The following is a 17,434-nucleotide window of genomic DNA, read 5'->3' as shown; positions in this document are numbered from 1 at the left end:
GTCTGACAGTGTTTAATCAGGAGGATCTCCTCCTCACCTGAACACTGCTATTTTTAGATTCACATGACCTCATGTCAATGCTTTGATGCTAATTTTATACCAACTACGCACTCATGGCTTTCCATACACACAAGTACACACACACATAGGCACGCGCCCACACACACAAACACAGACATACTTAAACACACATTTACCTTGCCTGCATAATATTTTTAATACGTACGAAATGCATTTATTAAGAGCACATGCATTAATGCAATGCTATTTGAGCTGTTTTGCCAAAAACATTAAGTTACAGTAACATGATAAATACAGGATTAAAGTACATAGGTTTTATGAATAGTGCTTTAAGTACATGGGATTTGTACTTTTTTCATAGGTTTAAATGTAATTGGACAAATTAGTATAACCATTGATAAAATAAACATTTTATTTTATCGTCAAAAATATGTTGCACTCTGCTTAACTGCCTCCATGAGCATCAAACAAGACCAGAATTCTGCATGATATTTTGCCAGGCCTGTAACTTTCTTCTGTTTTACAGCCGATCTGCCATTATTGGAGCTCACATGATTAAATTGTAAAATATTCCACCAAGTTTGCTTTTACAGTTTGTTTTGAGCCGTTGTACAAGTTGTCAAATCAACTTAGCTGTATTTGACTGAATTTGAGCAGACAGTATTTCCTTGTACATTTCGGAGTGCACTCAGCTGCTTCTGTTACATCATCATCAAAGAGCAGGACTCAGTGCCATTGGAAGCCATGCTTGTCCATGCCACCACACACTGTCCTTGTTTGACAATTGATGACGTATGCTTAGGAACATGAGCTATTGCAAGCCTTTTCCATGCTTTTTTCACTTATCATTCTCACAAGTTGATCTCAGTTTTGTCTGTAAAAAGAATGCTTTTCCATGGCTGGTCTGTACTTTTAGGATTTTTTTAGTTAAGTCGCATTTAACCATTATATTTTGGTTTATGCATGAAAAGTTGGTATCTTGCGATAACCGCTCTGTATTTGCACCTTGTGGCAGAATCAAATAATGATATATCTATCTGTTGCAGAGTGTTCCTCACTTGATTTGATGTTTTATTGGTGTTCCTCCTTGAATGGCTCTTGCAATCATTAATTTATCATCATCAACAACCTCAGTCGGCTGTGGAAGTCCACCAAACAGTCAGTCCCCCCCCCAGAATCTACCAATCTTGCTGATTTGGCCTCTCCAAATATTCTGTCTGTCTTTCAAATGGATTTGTTTTGTTTTGCAAACTTAGAATGACCTGTTCTCCTTGTATGGTCAGTTACTTTATGTTTTCTGTTCACAGCAACAGCTTTCAAAGTCAATTTCAACCACTGAAGCCAACTCCAGATCTAATTGACGAAAAAATAATGAAAGAATAGCTCATATCTGAATTTAAAAGTCCCTGAAGTGGTTTTTATATATTATCCATCCATCCATTTTCGTCCGCTTATCCGACGTCGGGTCTCGGAGGCAACAGGTCCGAGGTGTTCCCAGGCCAAAAGTTGCATATAATCCCTCCAACGAGTCCTGAGTCTACCCCGGGGCCACCTCCCAGTAGGACGTGCCCGGAAAACCCTCAAAAAGAGGTGACCAGGAGGCATCCTAACCAGATGCCTGAACCACCTCTGCTGACTGCTTTCAATGCGGTTTCATATATTAAAGAATTGTAATTCCATACCACATTAAAGCAGAATATTATTACTTAAAGTTCATGTTCATTTTCTAACAACTTGAATATGTTTTGGTGAATATTGTGAATTTAGTCAGTGTCCAAATGTTTCATATTATACTGTCACCTGCTCTTAGTTTTTCATCACACTAATAAAACAGCTATGTGGTTCAGTTTTCTCAGTGAAACGTTGGACACAGAATGAATATCGCTAACGTGCAGTCATCAGAATAGGAAACTATTCTTTGTATGAGGCTCTCAACACCTCCTCATATTGGCTTCAGTCTAATTTTGCAGGGTTATTCTTATCAGCCATTGTTTGTCAAGATTAACAGTGGAGATAATTTTAGCCCACTTCCTGGGATATATTTATCTGATAACTATATTCCCACGTATTTCACAAAGTAATCTCATTTTTGCCACCTTCCAAAATGTTGAATTTTTAGCTCTTATCATGCTTTTTCCTGAATTATAATGGTCACTCTTCCTTCAGTAGTATAATTTTTCCTGTTCGAGACTTGAAATAGCAGAACGTGATGAAACTTTGTGATATATTTAGATGTACATGTGTATGTAATTAATTTTGTCCTTAGCTGATGGAGCTGATGGAGCGCCATTACTAGAATAGAAACGGAAGCCTCCCTCTTTTTTTTGTGCCCCCTTTCAAAGCAAGTTGACACTTTTATTGGTCAGTCTGTTGCCACAAGAGATATGGATGGATCAATTCTCACTGCTCCTTTCATGCATATCACCATCACATTCATAATGCCTGCCTACAGGACTCACTGAATCTAATTTACTCAAGAAGACATAACAGTGCCTGCTGACTGACTTACACCAGTCAGTATACCTCTAATAACACTGTTGACAGCGGATTTGCAGTTGTTCCTGTCGGATGCTATAAACAGGCACATTGTGATTAATATGACTTGTTTTTGATAAACCCAGGAATAAATTCACACAGCATTGTAAGATTGTTGTGCACACTTGCATGTATAAGAGTGGGACAGAATGATTTCTTTTATTTCCTTTCCATCTTAAATCCAGCTTAAATCTCCTTGCTTTTCACCTCATGAAATGTGCCTACAATCATCTAACCCTAATAAACTCTCTCTCTCATTCTGTCTAAACAGTTTTGATGTTGAGAATGGATTATCAGTGGGCCGTAACCCCCTGGATGCCCAGACCAGCCCTGGTTCAGGTCTGGTCCTACAGGCCAATTTCCCTCACAGTCAGCGGCGAGAATCCTTCCTTTATCGGTCTGACTCTGACTTTGACCTTTTACCCAAAGGTCCCTCCAGGAACGCTGCCACTGCCAGTGACCTGTAAGTTCACTTCCTCTACTGTTCCATGACATGAAACATTTGATATTGTACATTCTCTTCCCTCAGATAATTCTGCCATCACTCAGTTGTAGATATACAAGGAGATCTGTTTGTAAGAAGTTACACAACTTAATCTCCAAGCCCAGAATTTTCACATTTTACTGAACTGGACTTTATGCTCTAATGCTGGTATATCATTGTTGGATCACATGTCTGCTTGCTGTCTGAATACATTTCTGCTTATGATTTGTAGAACTGTATTTTTTACACTTCTTATATTGAGAGGTTGATTGGAGTATTAGCATGGTGCATTGGTTTAAACTGTTGCCTCCCTTAGACACTGCAGGATACTCTTGATCGTCACTTTATTTGCAAATTTGAAACTGCCAAAGAACCCACATTGCGCCTTTGTTTTTCTGTTTCTTCCTATTTGAAACTTTGTATTTAAAAGGTTTTGTATTTTTCACAAAATGGTTGTGTGTGAAACTGACTCCATGAGGATTTCACATCTCTGTTTCATTTCTTCAGTCGTTGCCCAAACCAGATAATCCACACTTTATGCTGTCTAAAGACCATCAAGTGTTAAAAGTAAGCGCTTACAGGTCTCCTCATGGACTCTTGCCTATCTGTTTTTAAAGGGAAGAAAGCTTGAAGCACTGGGAGGTCAACTGGTTGTCATCGCGGTGAGAAGAACAAAAGCAAAAATTTGAAAAAAAACACTTATTCTGTTCCCTGAAGCTCTCTGCTGCATTCCCTCCAGACAATTTCATGGTCATTTTCCTCTTCTCTCCTGACAAACATGACTAAATCACAAACACCTCACCTGTGACCCCTGTTAGACACCCAGTCCTGTTCTACTTGTTTTTGCTCGTGATGCAAATATAACTATGCTCTGTCTTTATTTACTTGGGAGTAGACTGTGTCACCCACCCTTAACCCACCCCAGTAAGTTTTCTTACTAATCATACTTTATAAGATATGTGATAACATAACGCTTATTTTTTGATAAAGAAGAAAAAATAGTTCAGACTAAGGTGCATTATTGTTTCTATGATTTATTACTGTTTATTTTATTTACACTTTATTTAGCACAGATTAGATGATAAATGTGGGCACAAGATTGTCAATAATTCAAACTTCTTGTCTTGTTTATCTTCTTCCTGTTTGCAGACATTCAGAAGACATGATAGTCACACCTTTTGCACAGGTTAGTCCTCTGAAACCATTCTGGCTACTGTTGGCATGCAAATGTACCTGTTCTTGTTATTTTAAAATTTTGTCAGTGGTCAGACAAAAAAAAAAAAAAAAAAATCAATGTTCACTAATTTGCTAAAGAAAGCTTGAATAAAAATTGAAAGAAAGAAAACATAATTGAAAAACCTCCAGATGGTCTGAGGCAGTCTCACTGCTCCACTGGAACTCCCTCAGCACTGGGTTGGCTCTGTGACGCGATCAGGCATTCCGCTGGTGTTGTAACGCTTGCGTGGGACGTGCGTCAGACTTGTGCTCGATTTACAGACTGAAAGAGAAGGTTACTCCAATACTGCTGGACCATGCTTTTTAAAATTTGCATGTTGGCTTATAAGGATTCTACACAGGTCAGCTCTGGACATCTGATACTCTGTAGGCTTCCTCTGCATGCAGAGTCAGGGTTTGGCAACAAATGAAGTGACAGACATGATATAGAGGAGTGTCTGTCATGCTATTAAAACATCATAAAGTGAGAGGGGAATGCCTTTGTGTTGCACATCAGCTAAGAGGATGAAAGCCACAGTCTCAAATGTTACTCAGTGATCCATATTGAGAAGCCCTTGATTGTGTTCATTATCAATTAAGTGAAAGCACAAGTAAAAATTAAAAGCTATGAATTAGGGGAAATCTGTGCTTTCACTCCATCATAAGTGTCAAATCATGTTTGATTAACTTTTACATTCAATCTTTTGTTCCCATCCTTAGGTTCTTGCCAGTCTGAGGACAGTTCGAAGTAACTTTGCCATCATAACTGGCCAGCAAGATCGCACAGCCAGCAAGTAGGCGTTTAACTTGTGTATTTGACTACTTGATGAACATTTTAGTAATCTCACCATTACAGATGATAAATACAATCATTCTGTATTTATAATATGTCATTAACCTGCTGACTTTGGGTGGTCTCTGTACAGGATGCGATCCTCAGGCAGCAACCCGCCATCAATGTGCAAGACCAGCCTCGCAGGTCTGTACTGGTGTTAGAATGGGCTATTTACTAATCAATATCCCATAATTAATATTGGTCTGAATACCACAGTGATGGCAAGGTCATTATTGTGATTAAATCTGTGAACTGTAAAATGTGTGTTACTGGTAACACATCACTGTTTAATTCGTGAATGAATGTCATTCAAAAATAAGAGCCAATCTGGAGAAATACTATTAATTCTGATATACTCAAAAACATTTACTTTCAGAATAGTGCTATAAGAATACTCAGACTCATCAACAACAATCTTGCTTTGAAAATGTCATTCAATGCAGAATTTGTATAAGAATGAGTAACATTTACCAAAAGTATCAAAAGTGAAAGTGCTAGTTTATGTTTTGCAGAGATAAAACAGTTCAACATACTGATCTACACTTTCATACTTTGTGTTGTGACATGTATGATATGAGAACTCAGAAAATATAGCAGTTTTCAATGAACGTTATGGACTGGAAGAAAATAGTAGCAAAAATAGGCATACTTAGGTAAATTGTCTCAAATGTGTTCTCAACTACATGAGTATTTTATCAGTGGTGAAATACAGCATTAATTCGTATCCATTTTTACTGAAACAGCAAAAACAGCATTTTTGCAGTTTTTTGACATGTATGTGATTGCCCACTAAAGGTTGAATCCATTATATAATGCCTTCTTGTGTTTATGTGCGACAGAGGAGCCACACCAGCAGCTGGCCATAGAGACTCTAGATGAGCTGGACTGGTGTTTGGAGCAACTAGAGACGCTGAAAACTCGACACTCTGTCAGTGAGATGGCTTCCAACAAGGTACTTTGACAGAATGCACAACACTAGCAGACAATTAACAGTCTGGTGAGTTGAACAGTTGTCACTGCGGTAGGCCAGAGAGTGATACACTGCACAGATACATGTCTCAAGATGAACAATATTGAATGACAAGCTATTCAGGTTCACTTTTGCAACTAGATTTTGTGCAAAGTTGCAATGTAGTACAGTGCACACTGCACACACTATTAATCTGTACTGTGGTTCACCACTCAGGGATTTTTAGAATTCATGTGTAGCTTGTTGCTGTTTTTAAGGTAATCGGCTCTGTGAACACAATATAATATATGAACCCAGACGCTATACTGTACCACAGGATGTTCAATGATAACAATCACTTGATGCTCATTACACTGAAATACTAGCCTTAGGAACCACAAAACTCATAGTTCATTTTCTCTGTTAGAATTCACCAGAACTCTGTGCCAGTCACAATGATTTTTTAACATATCAGGCACGTTTGATCAAATTAGAAGGCAAGAGGTGTGTTGTTGCGTCTCAGCACAGTATCACATTTGTCTTCTCTGACTGGTTATCAGTTTGTTCAGTTGTCCCGTGGCATTTTGGTGTATACCCACTGATAATGTCCAACAGAAATTAAGTCTTACACTACAACTCACACTCACCAAAACATCTAAACAATATTTTATTTAAGATGTATAGTGTCGTTCTATCACACTCACACAACTGACACATTCAAAACAATTTTGGGGTCTTAATCTGGAGGTGCTACAAATTGTAAAACAGACTTTCTGACGAGTAGATAACCCACTTTACCTCCTGAGGTGTTTTCTCTCAGCAACTCATTATGGGCTGTGGGATTCCAGACTTTATTGCATTTGTCTCTTAATACCCAGTTATCAAAATACACACTTTAAACCGGATTCTAAGAGGAAGTATTTCAGAAAAGTTAAAAGTTGGTGCCCTAATTTAAAAATATCTACACCTCATTACTCTCTGTTGTCACTGCTACTGCTGATAAATGACTCTTGCCTGGATGCAGAGCTCTGAATCCGTCCACTCCAAGGAGTGGTTAGTGGTAAATACATGTTACATACAAGCAGATAGAGACGGTACACACAAACACCTTTTCCCCTCTCGTAAGTAGGAGGAGCTGAGGATGAAAAAGTCCTCCTTTGATGCATCCCTCCTTTATGTATTCCTCTCCTCCCCCACCTCCACCTCAGACTAAAGCCTGGTTGTCTGGTGATTCTATGATTAGGCAGCCCATACATCATACAAACAGACTTCTTCACTCTAAGGCATGTACATTGCCTCCCGCCTACCACATACATGTCCTGCTTTGATACATGGACACACTTTATTTCCTTTGCGGTGGTGGATGGAGTTTTATTGAAAATTATTTTCCTACAACACCTCTAGGCCCCAGTAGATATGCCTCAGTCATTGAGCAGCTTCAGTCATGCTGGCACTTTAAGGCAAAGGGAGTCTAAAAAGACCCTTGAAAATGTCTTTAATGAGGGTGAGCAACTCTTTACCATAATGAATTCACATCTCATTTATATTGGTTGAGGTAACACTAAAAACACACTCGACAGAATGTCTGTCACAGTTTTGGGATTTAAAACAGAAACAAATAAATTTGTCACATTGGCATAAGGCAGAAAAAAAAGTAAAACTGTAATTGAACAAATGAAACATTTGACCAGTCAACGTAAGGAAGATAAATAGATTTTTGTCACCATAATGTATACTGTGATAAGGCCTTCTTTTAGAATTTTTACTTGTCTTCACATTTTAAGTAACTTCATGCTATACTAAATCCTCCTTCTTTGAGCTTATATGTGTGTCTTCCCCATCCATTCAAACATTTCCCCTCATCTTCTTTACACTTGGTGCACATGGTGTGTCTCACAACTGCTGCCTCTGACACTCAACCCTGCCTCCTGTGCGCATCTCTCGGCCAATGACAGCCCTCTGATTCTCTAACTGTGGCTGTAGCTGCCACCCCGATTGGTTGCTATTCTTAGGCATTTTTTAAGGAGGCGGAGACTACAGTACCTCTCCTCCCTCTGTTTACACACACAGCATGCAGTAACAGAGTGAATGAGGGAATCGGGGGGGGGGGGGGGAGTGTGGCTTCTCTGCCTTGCATCCTTGCATCCCACAGCATTCTTACAGCAAGGCTTCCATTTTCATGTTCTTTCATGGAGCTATAGATATTTTTCTCCAACTGATCAGCAGCACTGACCTGTTACAGTGGATTTGGGCCAGACATGTATGCACACAAGTACACGTCTTGTGTCCCTGCTATTTGTTGCTCTCTGGAACAGGCACCGTTAGTGTATAACAAGGAAACGCATCTTTCACATTCCGTTTTATTTTTACTCTCATGCTTAACTCTGTGCTGAAATGCCAGAAATGAATCTGATTTTTCCATCACGGACGTTCAGTCAGGTAAGAAGCGGCTTGGGACTAACTTGTTGGGAAGGAATGAGACTGCTCAAGCTTTAATGCTGCTGTTTTTTGTGCATCTGAAAAGAGACTCTTCTTTGTTTACATCACTGTATGTCTGTATAGATGTTTGAAGTTCATCATTAAGTAAGCACAAAATTCCATTCAACTTATAACTCTGTTGAAAGAATTCATTCTGTTTTCACCTCACAATTTTCAAATTAGTGTTTCAATTTCATTTGAAAGATATGCAGAAACGCTGAATGAATAATATGAGTTCACAAGTGGCAGTCTGCTGCAGTAGCATATAATGTCTTTCTTTTTATTTCCTTGAGATTTTCGACAACTTTTTTTCTGTGAAATCAGATATTTTGGAAGCATTTTCCTAATCTGGTTTGGCTGTTGTGCTGTCGGAATGGTTTCTGCTGGTAATTCTGACACTTTTTTAAGACAATATCAGTTTCAGTTACTATTTGAACAGAAGAAAAAGTTACAAGAAAGTTGTTTACATTTGGGAGCAACTGACTTAGCTTTCCAAAACCTGAAATGTGTGGAATCCCGAATCCAGCTAAATTGAGGATGAGATGTCTAAGATGCAGCTGGAAAAAAAGAAAGGAGCAGGAAGCTTTTCTTCTCTGGATGATCGTAGAAAATATGAGCTCAATTGCAGATCAAATGAAAGAGCTTGGAGCCCTGACAAGATGCAGCAGTAATATAAAGGAGGTAATGTCAGACTACATGGGCAGACAGAGACCGAAGACAGAGAGGTAACAGTAAAGGAGGAGGGATTGCAGTGCTGCTAACACTAGATGCTGTAATGCTGGACAGGTCACTGTGAATGAGCCTCTCTGCACCCAAGATGTTTTTCTGTTTGCTGTGAGTTTCTGTTCATGTTGTCTGCTGAGAGTTCACCTCTGTAGCCTACCTGTAGCCTGTGTGATATCCTTCACTAAGGTGCCAAGCTTCCCAACACCCCAGTCCATTCATGACGATCTCTTCATTTTGAATTTAATTGAATGATTTCCCTCCAAAGTCTTTGATCTGATATGTTACTTAGGGGATAACAGTTGTTGCCAAAGTGGCTTAGTTTCCTTTATTTTCCACAGTAGAGCAAATATTCCTGTTTTATTTGTCCTCAGTTCAAGAGGATGCTGAACCGGGAGCTCACCCAGCTATCAGAAACAAGTCGTTCTGGGAACCAGGTGTCTGAGTTCATCTCTAGCACTTTTCTAGGTAAATAGCTCCTCTTTGTACTTTAAAATGCTGTAAATAGGTATATATTTATATCATATCCATTAGATCCTCTAATCAATATTTTTGTTGAAGTTTTGATTATTTTTTTTATGTGAGCACTAAGACACTGGTAATAGTTTGTCTGACCTCATCTGACAGAGAAGCCACATGACATGGACATCATGTCTCCACCAACCAAGGAAAAAGACAAAAAGAAACAACCCATGTCCCAGATCAGCGGTGTGAAAAAGGCCACCCACAGTCTCGCCCCATCCACAATCCCTCGTTTTGGGGTTGATGCCAGTCAGGAAGGACTCCTAGCCAAGGTAAACAGACAAGTTCAGCACTTGCTCATTTCTAATTTCCATCGATGTTCTTTTAGATGTGCTCTGTTTTACATATTCATAATTATTCGTGATTATTCTCTTGCAGGAGCTTGAGGACATAAATAGATGGGGTATTGACATCTTTAAGGTCTCAGAGTATTCTGGGAATCGCCCTCTGACTGTCACAATGTACACCATCTTTCAGGTAACACATCAGAACAGAGATTATGGTATAAACTCAACTATTTGCTACTATAAATTAAATGAGAAAATATTTTATTTATCTCAAAGAGACAGTATATAATACTGAATGAATATAATATACTGTATATCAGTAATTAATTATTATTGTAAACATTTAAATAAATATGGTGTAGAAAATATGGATAAGCACATAAGGGAGTGAGCAAATGAATGAAACATCAAATTTGAACAAATAATTGATCTTTAGCTTGTCTGATGTCTTCGGTCTCTCTGCCGCTGTAGGAACGTGAATTGCTCAAGTCCTTCAAGATTCCAGTTGACGTTTTCATTAACTTCATTATGACATTGGAAGATCATTACCGTGCTGACGTGGCTTACCACAACAACATCCATGCGGCAGACGTGGTTCAGTCCACGCATGTGTTGCTGTCCACACCTGCGCTGGAGGTAGTCAATAACAGGGAAAGCACTGACAAAACTTCATTATTTTTGAGTCAAAACAACAGGATCCATTCGTCTTGTAACATTGAGCATTAATGTAAACACACACATAATGATTGTCTGCTTGTTTGTGTTTCAAAGGCAGTGTTTACTGATCTGGAGATCCTTGCTGCTCTATTTGCCAGCGCCATTCATGATGTAGATCACCCTGGAGTTTCCAACCAGTTTCTTATTAACACCAGTGAGTTTGCGTAGTTCCACAATGATGATGTGAATTTGCACTGGTACTGTGTTTTACTGTGTATGGACGAGGTACATATAAACACGTGGTAAATTTTTACAGTGGTGTGTTTAAACTTTGTCCCTTCAGACTCAGAGCTGGCCTTGATGTACAACGACATGTCAGTGCTAGAGAATCATCACCTGGCTGTAGGCTTTAAGCTTCTGCAGGAAGATGAGTGCGACATATTTCAGAACCTGAGCAAAAAACAAAGGCAGTCACTACGGAAAATGGTCATCGACATGGTAAGATCGTTTTTGGAGAATGCCTAAAAGATTACACACACTCTATATCTACGTCAGTTTAAACGTTGCCTTTGCCGTGAGTTTCAACTGCCAATTCTGATTGAATTTCGCTGTTATACTTGCAGGTGCTGGCCACGGATATGTCTAAACACATGAACCTATTAGCAGACTTAAAAACCATGGTGGAGACAAAGAAAGTCACAAGTCTAGGTGTCCTGCTCCTGGATAATTATTCAGATCGCATACAGGTAAGAATTGTTTTCAAACAAAAACAGAGCTTTCAAAAATAAATAAAGTAATAAATATAGCTGCAAGCAGCGATGTGGGGGTCCTAGCAGAATGGCACAATAGGGAAGGCTTGGGCTGCTCAGGAAGGCGTCGTGAGTCCATGCAGCAAGTTTGGCATTGATACATCAAAGCATCGCAGAGATACGGCCAAATGTCCCGTTTGCGAGTCGGCGCATAGTTTGATTGTCTGCCGCGGTTAAACGGAAGTGAAATAAAAAAATCCACATGATAACTTATGTGCGGCTTGGTCTGAAGATTCTATGTGCCAAGTCCCGTGGAGATTGGACAATCTCAGTGGCCTCAAATGCTTTTTGAAGGTTTTCGATTAAATTCAAAATGGCGGAAAATCCAAGATGGCGCAGATGACATTATGAGGTGCGTTGACCCCGTCTGCATCCAGAGATTCCATTGGTACCTCAATTGTGACATTTGGACTAAGGGGTCCAAAGATATGAGCAAAAATGCATTTTTGCTACATGTAGCGCCACCTATTGCCCAACGGTCACTAAACTTCGTTGGCCTCTTACCGTCCTAGTCACGAGTCTGTGTTATAAGTTTGACGTCATAACATCAAATGGTTGCCAAGATATGGCCTTACTTCCGGTTTGGCGGCGTCAACCTCGAGTTTGATTGGCTTTTATGGAAAATTGGAAGCCTAATTAAAAATTTCACATGATAACTTTTGTGCGGCTTGGTCTTAAGAGTCTATGTGCCAAGTTTCGTGAAAATTGGACAATCTCCGTGAGCTGAAATGCTTTTTTAAGCTTTTTGATAAAATTCAAAATGGCGGAAAATCTAGGCACACGCAAAGTGACGTCATAGGGTGCGTTGGACTTGTCATGATCCAAGGATTCCAACGATGCCTCATTTGTGAAATTTGGACCAAGTAGTCCAAAGTTATTAGGCTGAAAGCACTTTGAACTTTGATGTGTTGGTGGCGCTAGAGAGTAAGCTCTTGGGGTATGAAATTTCTAGACTTTGGCTTTGGCACTTGGCTGATTACGTGTGCCAAATTTCACAACTTTTTACCATAGCGTTCATGGGGCTGCCATAGACTTCAATTGCAGCAGAAATTGATCAATAATAGGAAAAGCTACTAACTCAATGGGTTCCTGCAGCTTCGCTGCTAGGACCCCCAATGACGAGGAATCTGGTGTAAATTGATTGATTTATTTGGTGGTTTTTAATTGTTTTCAATTACAGGTCCTACAGAACATGGTCCACTGTGCAGACTTGAGTAATCCTACCAAACCCCTGGAATTGTATCGTAACTGGACAGATCGAATCATGGTGGAGTTTTTCACTCAGGGGGACAGGGAGAGAGAGAAAGGAATGGAGATCAGTCCCATGTGTGACCAACACAATGCCTCCATAGAGAAGAACCAGGTACAGAACATTATGACATGAAATCTACAGTAAATGGTCTTACATTGAGATGTACAGGTAGCAAAAAAAAAATGCTTCTTTCATTCAGGTGGGTTTCATTGACTACATTGTTCATCCTCTGTGGGAGACGTGGGCTGACCTGGTGCACCCTGATGCTCAAGAAATCTTGGATACACTGGAGGATAACAGAGAGTGGTACCAGAGTATGATCCCCCACAGCCCCTCACCCAACCCACAGGACCTGGAAGAGGAAACCCTTCTCGAGGAGGCCTCAGCTACTGGCGGGTGCAGTGGTTCCACTTCGGCTGACAAGTTTCAGTTTGTGCTGACTTTGGACGAAAAAGGCGAATCTGATACAGAGAGTTCACCTGAGGAAGAAAAGAGCGACAGCAGCAGTAAGGGGCATGAACTTCACAGAACTGGATTTGATTCAGTACCTGCTATGACACGACGGCATAACAAAATCCTCACTAGTGACTCAGGTAGGACGTTTTCTTTTGACTCTGAAAATGATATGGCAGAAGACAGAGAAACCGACCAAGAAGGCATCTCTGAGGTACCACGCTTCAGACTCGGGACTTAGCACCAGTCAAAGTTCTTTTCCTGTGGGCCTTCTGTTTTTTTTAATCTTCACTGTTTTCGGTGCATCGTCCTCTATCACTGCCCCTCTCTCACTCCTAGTAGACACCGTCACTGCTGGTTTTCCCTGGACAAGGTGAGAACAAGACTTCAGATGGGTGAAGGAGAGTGCGGTTGGGTGTGGTGGTTATTTAGAGGGTCTGCCGTTTTACACAGCAGTCACTTGCACTGGAGAAAGATCGACAGACTGAGTCATCGTTCCACTGAGGACAAATGACAAGTTTCTGACAAGTCAGTTGTGTTCTTTCTCTTAATTCTCTCAAACTTTGGTTTAAGTGAGAAAAGTATAAAAAAAAAAACTTCCCTTTCTGGCAACCAGCCCAAGATCTACTACAGCTAAAGACAGAAGTGTATCCCTCTGATGGAGTGTTATAAAGAAACTGAGGAGGTGATTAATTACCATAAAAATTCAACAGACATCTTGCTATACTTGCAGATAACAAGGACAATACTGTTATGTCTGCTTTTTTATTTGTATTTTTTTTTTTTTATTATTCCTCTGTCTTTTATTTAGATTTGTATACACACGAAGTGAAGATGAGTTGACCGGAAAGACCTGAAAGAAGTTTAAGCAAAGTTATGGCAGAAAGGAATATATGTGCTCCATTTTATGCAGAAAACTTCAAATGTAGCAGTTATTTTGAGTGAATCTATCACTGTTATTGTATACACACAGTAGCACTCCTTTCTGCTGTTGTTACGCAGCTCATATGATTGTGATAAAACATGCAGTTTCTTTAAAGAATGATAATGATTGTGATGAATGAGCTGGCATTATATATTATTTGGATGTTTTCAGTTGTTTCAGATGTTTTATTACTAAGATATTGCAAGCAACAAAACTGAGCCAGAATTAGTGTTGTGTTTAACAGTCCAAGAGCTACAACCAAAGTAGTGCAGGTTGTGCATGTAGTGCCTCCCAGTGTCTACAAATGGAACCGAAGTTCTGGTACTGAAGTAAAGGATCGGCAGAGTTTTAGCTTAAATGAAAGCTACAACATTTTCCGGTGGTAAGACTACTCAAAATGTCACTTATGTGTCAGTTCAGTTGCTTTTTTTTTTTTTTTTTTTGAAAACTCATTTTGCATTCTTGATGTTTAGCCCCATTTTATCGGATTGACTTTAATCTAAGCACTTTTCAGTTTGCTCACAGTAAGCCCGAATCGTGTTTTTTTTAAAAGCTTGGGCCAAAACATGAACGCATTGACAGCAGCCAGAGAAACAGCAGCCAGTGTAGACATCATCCAAAAACTAAATTATAAAGTACAGCTTCAGATACATTTGCACTCAAATCCATTTTTATTGTGACTCAGGATCCAACCTCTGAAAATGTGTTTTTTTTTTTTTGTAAAATCTACTTACATAAATGATTTATCAGATAATGACAGTGTGGTAAGAGCAAAATAGTTGAAAAGAAGCTTGTTAGCATCATTGTAAGTGTAAAAACACAGAATGTTACCAAGAGACAGTTGCCTGAGCCAGCATTTTTCCTGTTTTTTCTCTCATAGATCAATATTATGCTCTTCACAGGGGCATAGTCAATGAAAAAGCAAGTGCCAAACAAGCATGACACAACCAGTACTGTAATTTCCATTTTGCCACTGGCTACTTTCCATCAGCGACTGATAAAGTTGGTTGATTGTAGCACCCTCTGTGCCAATCTGACCTCAGTGTCTCTTGTTCCTTTTTCTTCTGTTCAAATAGTAACTGAAACTGATATTGTCTTAAAACAGTGATTTCTTGTTCTTTTTTTGTGAGTGAATGGCTGGGTTGACTTTTTAAAGTATTTACTAAGAAAAAAAACCCACAGCACTTTGAATGGTACTTTTACAGTTCTGCACTTCCAGTGCTGTTGTAACTGTGTAACCTGACTGGTACTGTTTTTCTGTTGATGAATGGTCTGATGGATGAATTGAATTGAATTGAAATGAACGAGCTGGGTCACTACGGCTGTTAAATTATGGACGGTGTGGGGGCTAAGGTCTCCATTTTTCTTTTTGTTTATTTCTTTGATTGTTTGTTTTTCTTTTTATAATTGACTGTACAAAAAGGTGTTCTAATGAAATGCATGACACTGGCTGCAGCATTTAAACAAGAAGAAGTGTTTATGGGTTACTTACAAAACTTAGCCTGTGGAAACTTTTGGGGTTTTTTAGTACCATTAATAAGCATATTACGCTTTATTGTCTGAATGAGCTGCAGTTTTTTTAAGCCTTATTTTCACACTTGTTTTTTTCTTTATTTGTTTGTTTTTTCTGGTTAAAGATTAGTGACATGTGCAATTGTCTTTGTAGCCATAAACAGCACCAAACCAACCAACACTCAATGGTGCCTTCAACACAAAGGACTATTTAACACTTTAACCAGCACAACATGCAATATGCAAAGATTCTGCTTATCTATCTCTACTTGTCACTGTTTTGATTTCATAAATTTTCTTCACAGTACTTCATGTACAATGTATTTATTATTTCTATCTATCTGTCAGAACGATGAGACAAACATGTAGTACTTTTGTGTAGGTTTATTTGTGATCAGCTCAAATGGGGCAGACTTCAACTATTGGGTTTTCTAAAATATTCATTCCTGCCTTCCTCTGTTTCTCCTTATGTCACTAGATTGCTCATAAAGGTGTGTTGATCTGAGACTTCTTCAGTCCATAATGAAAATATAATCATACAGCCTCAACAGTCATCCCAGACCCATTTTTCTGCTCTTATTGATTTGATGAACGTTAATGAGATGCTGCAGCTTTGACAATCCAAACTCTGCTGTTTAACTGTGGGTGTGTTCGCCCTCTTTCCAACTACGACTGTATGCCTTGTGAAATAAAGGAAAAGCTCTTCTCTCTTTGATGTTCTCTGCTTTTTTGAGAAAATGTTTTTTTAAAACATTACTATGAATAATTCTGTTAAAATAACTAAATACAGATATATGTAGAGTCTTGTGCAAAATAATCCTTACAATAGCAAATTTGAATTCAGTGACTTTTTTTTCTTTTGTTTTTGTTTTATTTAACCAGAAAGCTTCACATGGATGGAAGTTACTTAAAGAATTGATGGTGGATTTTAAGACTGTGATTTTTATTTAACAAAGCCTTTATTTGCCACCACAGTTTTCAAACAGTTCTTTTAATTCCTAACTAGCTTCTTTTCTACTAGCATTCTGGGCGGATATTGATTTTCTGCCATGACTCCTGCTCTTTAATGCTTTTTAATTCCTTCCACAGATTCTGAATAGATGAATGATTCAGGGCTTAGCTCTGGCCAGTCACCCCGAAAGTTGATATTGTGGCCAGTAAACAATGCTTCGACCATCATTATCTTATTGGAAGGTCCATAGATGTTCAAGTTTTTTTGCAGAATCTTCCACTTGAATCTTAATGTAGTCAACTTTTATGTAACATTCTCATCATGCTGCTTGACCACTGGGACAGTGCTCCGTGGCTAAGACTATATAAATAAATATCTTTCATCAAAGAGAGTGAAAGCCACTATTTTCATCTCATGTATCACTGAGATAATATATATCTTTTTTTAATCTGTCTAGGTGGGCTTTTGTAAAAACTAGTCAAGTTTTTCTGCAGGCCAAAAGAAACTCAGAAAAGAAAAAGTACATTTACTTCCGTTATGTACCTGTTAAAAAGTTTAAAGTAGAGTTGGTGAATTTTCAATTCTATATATCATTGTAAACACAGTTTATTTGACATGAATGTATAAAATGCATTTGTACCCATGTTAATTGTTTGTTAAAAAAAAAAAAAAGGAATGTAATGTTTTAAAAGATTGGGCCACCCCCTTCAAACTCCATATAGTGTTTGGTCAGGGCTTGCAGTTTGAAGATATAATTAACTTTTTAAATGATAACCTAAAACAAATGTCAAAAATATTTAATTTACTTAGAGACATAAGATATGT

At 38.8% G+C, this 17,434-nt stretch overlaps 1 protein-coding gene across 9 annotated transcripts in view; it reads left to right on the top strand.

Moving 5' to 3' along the window:
• pde4ca (phosphodiesterase 4C, cAMP-specific a) overlaps positions 1 to 16,367 on the top strand; it is a 58,487-nt gene extending 42,120 nt beyond the window's left edge. For 7 of the 9 annotated variants that reach the window (XM_075484141.1, XM_075484145.1, XM_075484142.1 and 4 more), the window contains 15 exons: positions 2,828 to 3,019; positions 3,658 to 3,702; positions 4,190 to 4,226; positions 4,976 to 5,049; positions 5,182 to 5,234; positions 5,930 to 6,042; positions 9,615 to 9,708; positions 9,868 to 10,034; positions 10,141 to 10,239; positions 10,521 to 10,685; positions 10,821 to 10,920; positions 11,050 to 11,204; positions 11,330 to 11,452; positions 12,696 to 12,878; positions 12,967 to 16,367. In XM_075484141.1, coding sequence (XP_075340256.1) covers positions 2,828 to 3,019; positions 3,658 to 3,702; positions 4,190 to 4,226; positions 4,976 to 5,049; positions 5,182 to 5,234; positions 5,930 to 6,042; positions 9,615 to 9,708; positions 9,868 to 10,034; positions 10,141 to 10,239; positions 10,521 to 10,685; positions 10,821 to 10,920; positions 11,050 to 11,204; positions 11,330 to 11,452; positions 12,696 to 12,878; positions 12,967 to 13,461 — 2,095 coding nt within the window. In that variant the 3' untranslated portion in view covers positions 13,462 to 16,367. The remainder of the gene's footprint in view (positions 1 to 2,827; positions 3,020 to 3,657; positions 3,703 to 4,189; positions 4,227 to 4,975; positions 5,050 to 5,181; positions 5,235 to 5,929; positions 6,043 to 9,614; positions 9,709 to 9,867; positions 10,035 to 10,140; positions 10,240 to 10,520; positions 10,686 to 10,820; positions 10,921 to 11,049; positions 11,205 to 11,329; positions 11,453 to 12,695; positions 12,879 to 12,966) is intronic. The other 2 variants (XM_075484143.1, XM_075484140.1) reach the window with 1 other exon arrangement.
• Positions 16,368 to 17,434: the final 1,067 nt, after the last annotated feature.

Source organism: Odontesthes bonariensis, chromosome 14 (genome assembly GCF_027942865.1).
Source record: "Odontesthes bonariensis isolate fOdoBon6 chromosome 14, fOdoBon6.hap1, whole genome shotgun sequence".
NCBI classification, from domain to species: Eukaryota; Metazoa; Chordata; class Actinopteri; order Atheriniformes; family Atherinopsidae; genus Odontesthes; species Odontesthes bonariensis.
Note: the sequence above shows the minus strand (reverse complement) of the source record. Positions and strands in the feature narration are given on the sequence as shown.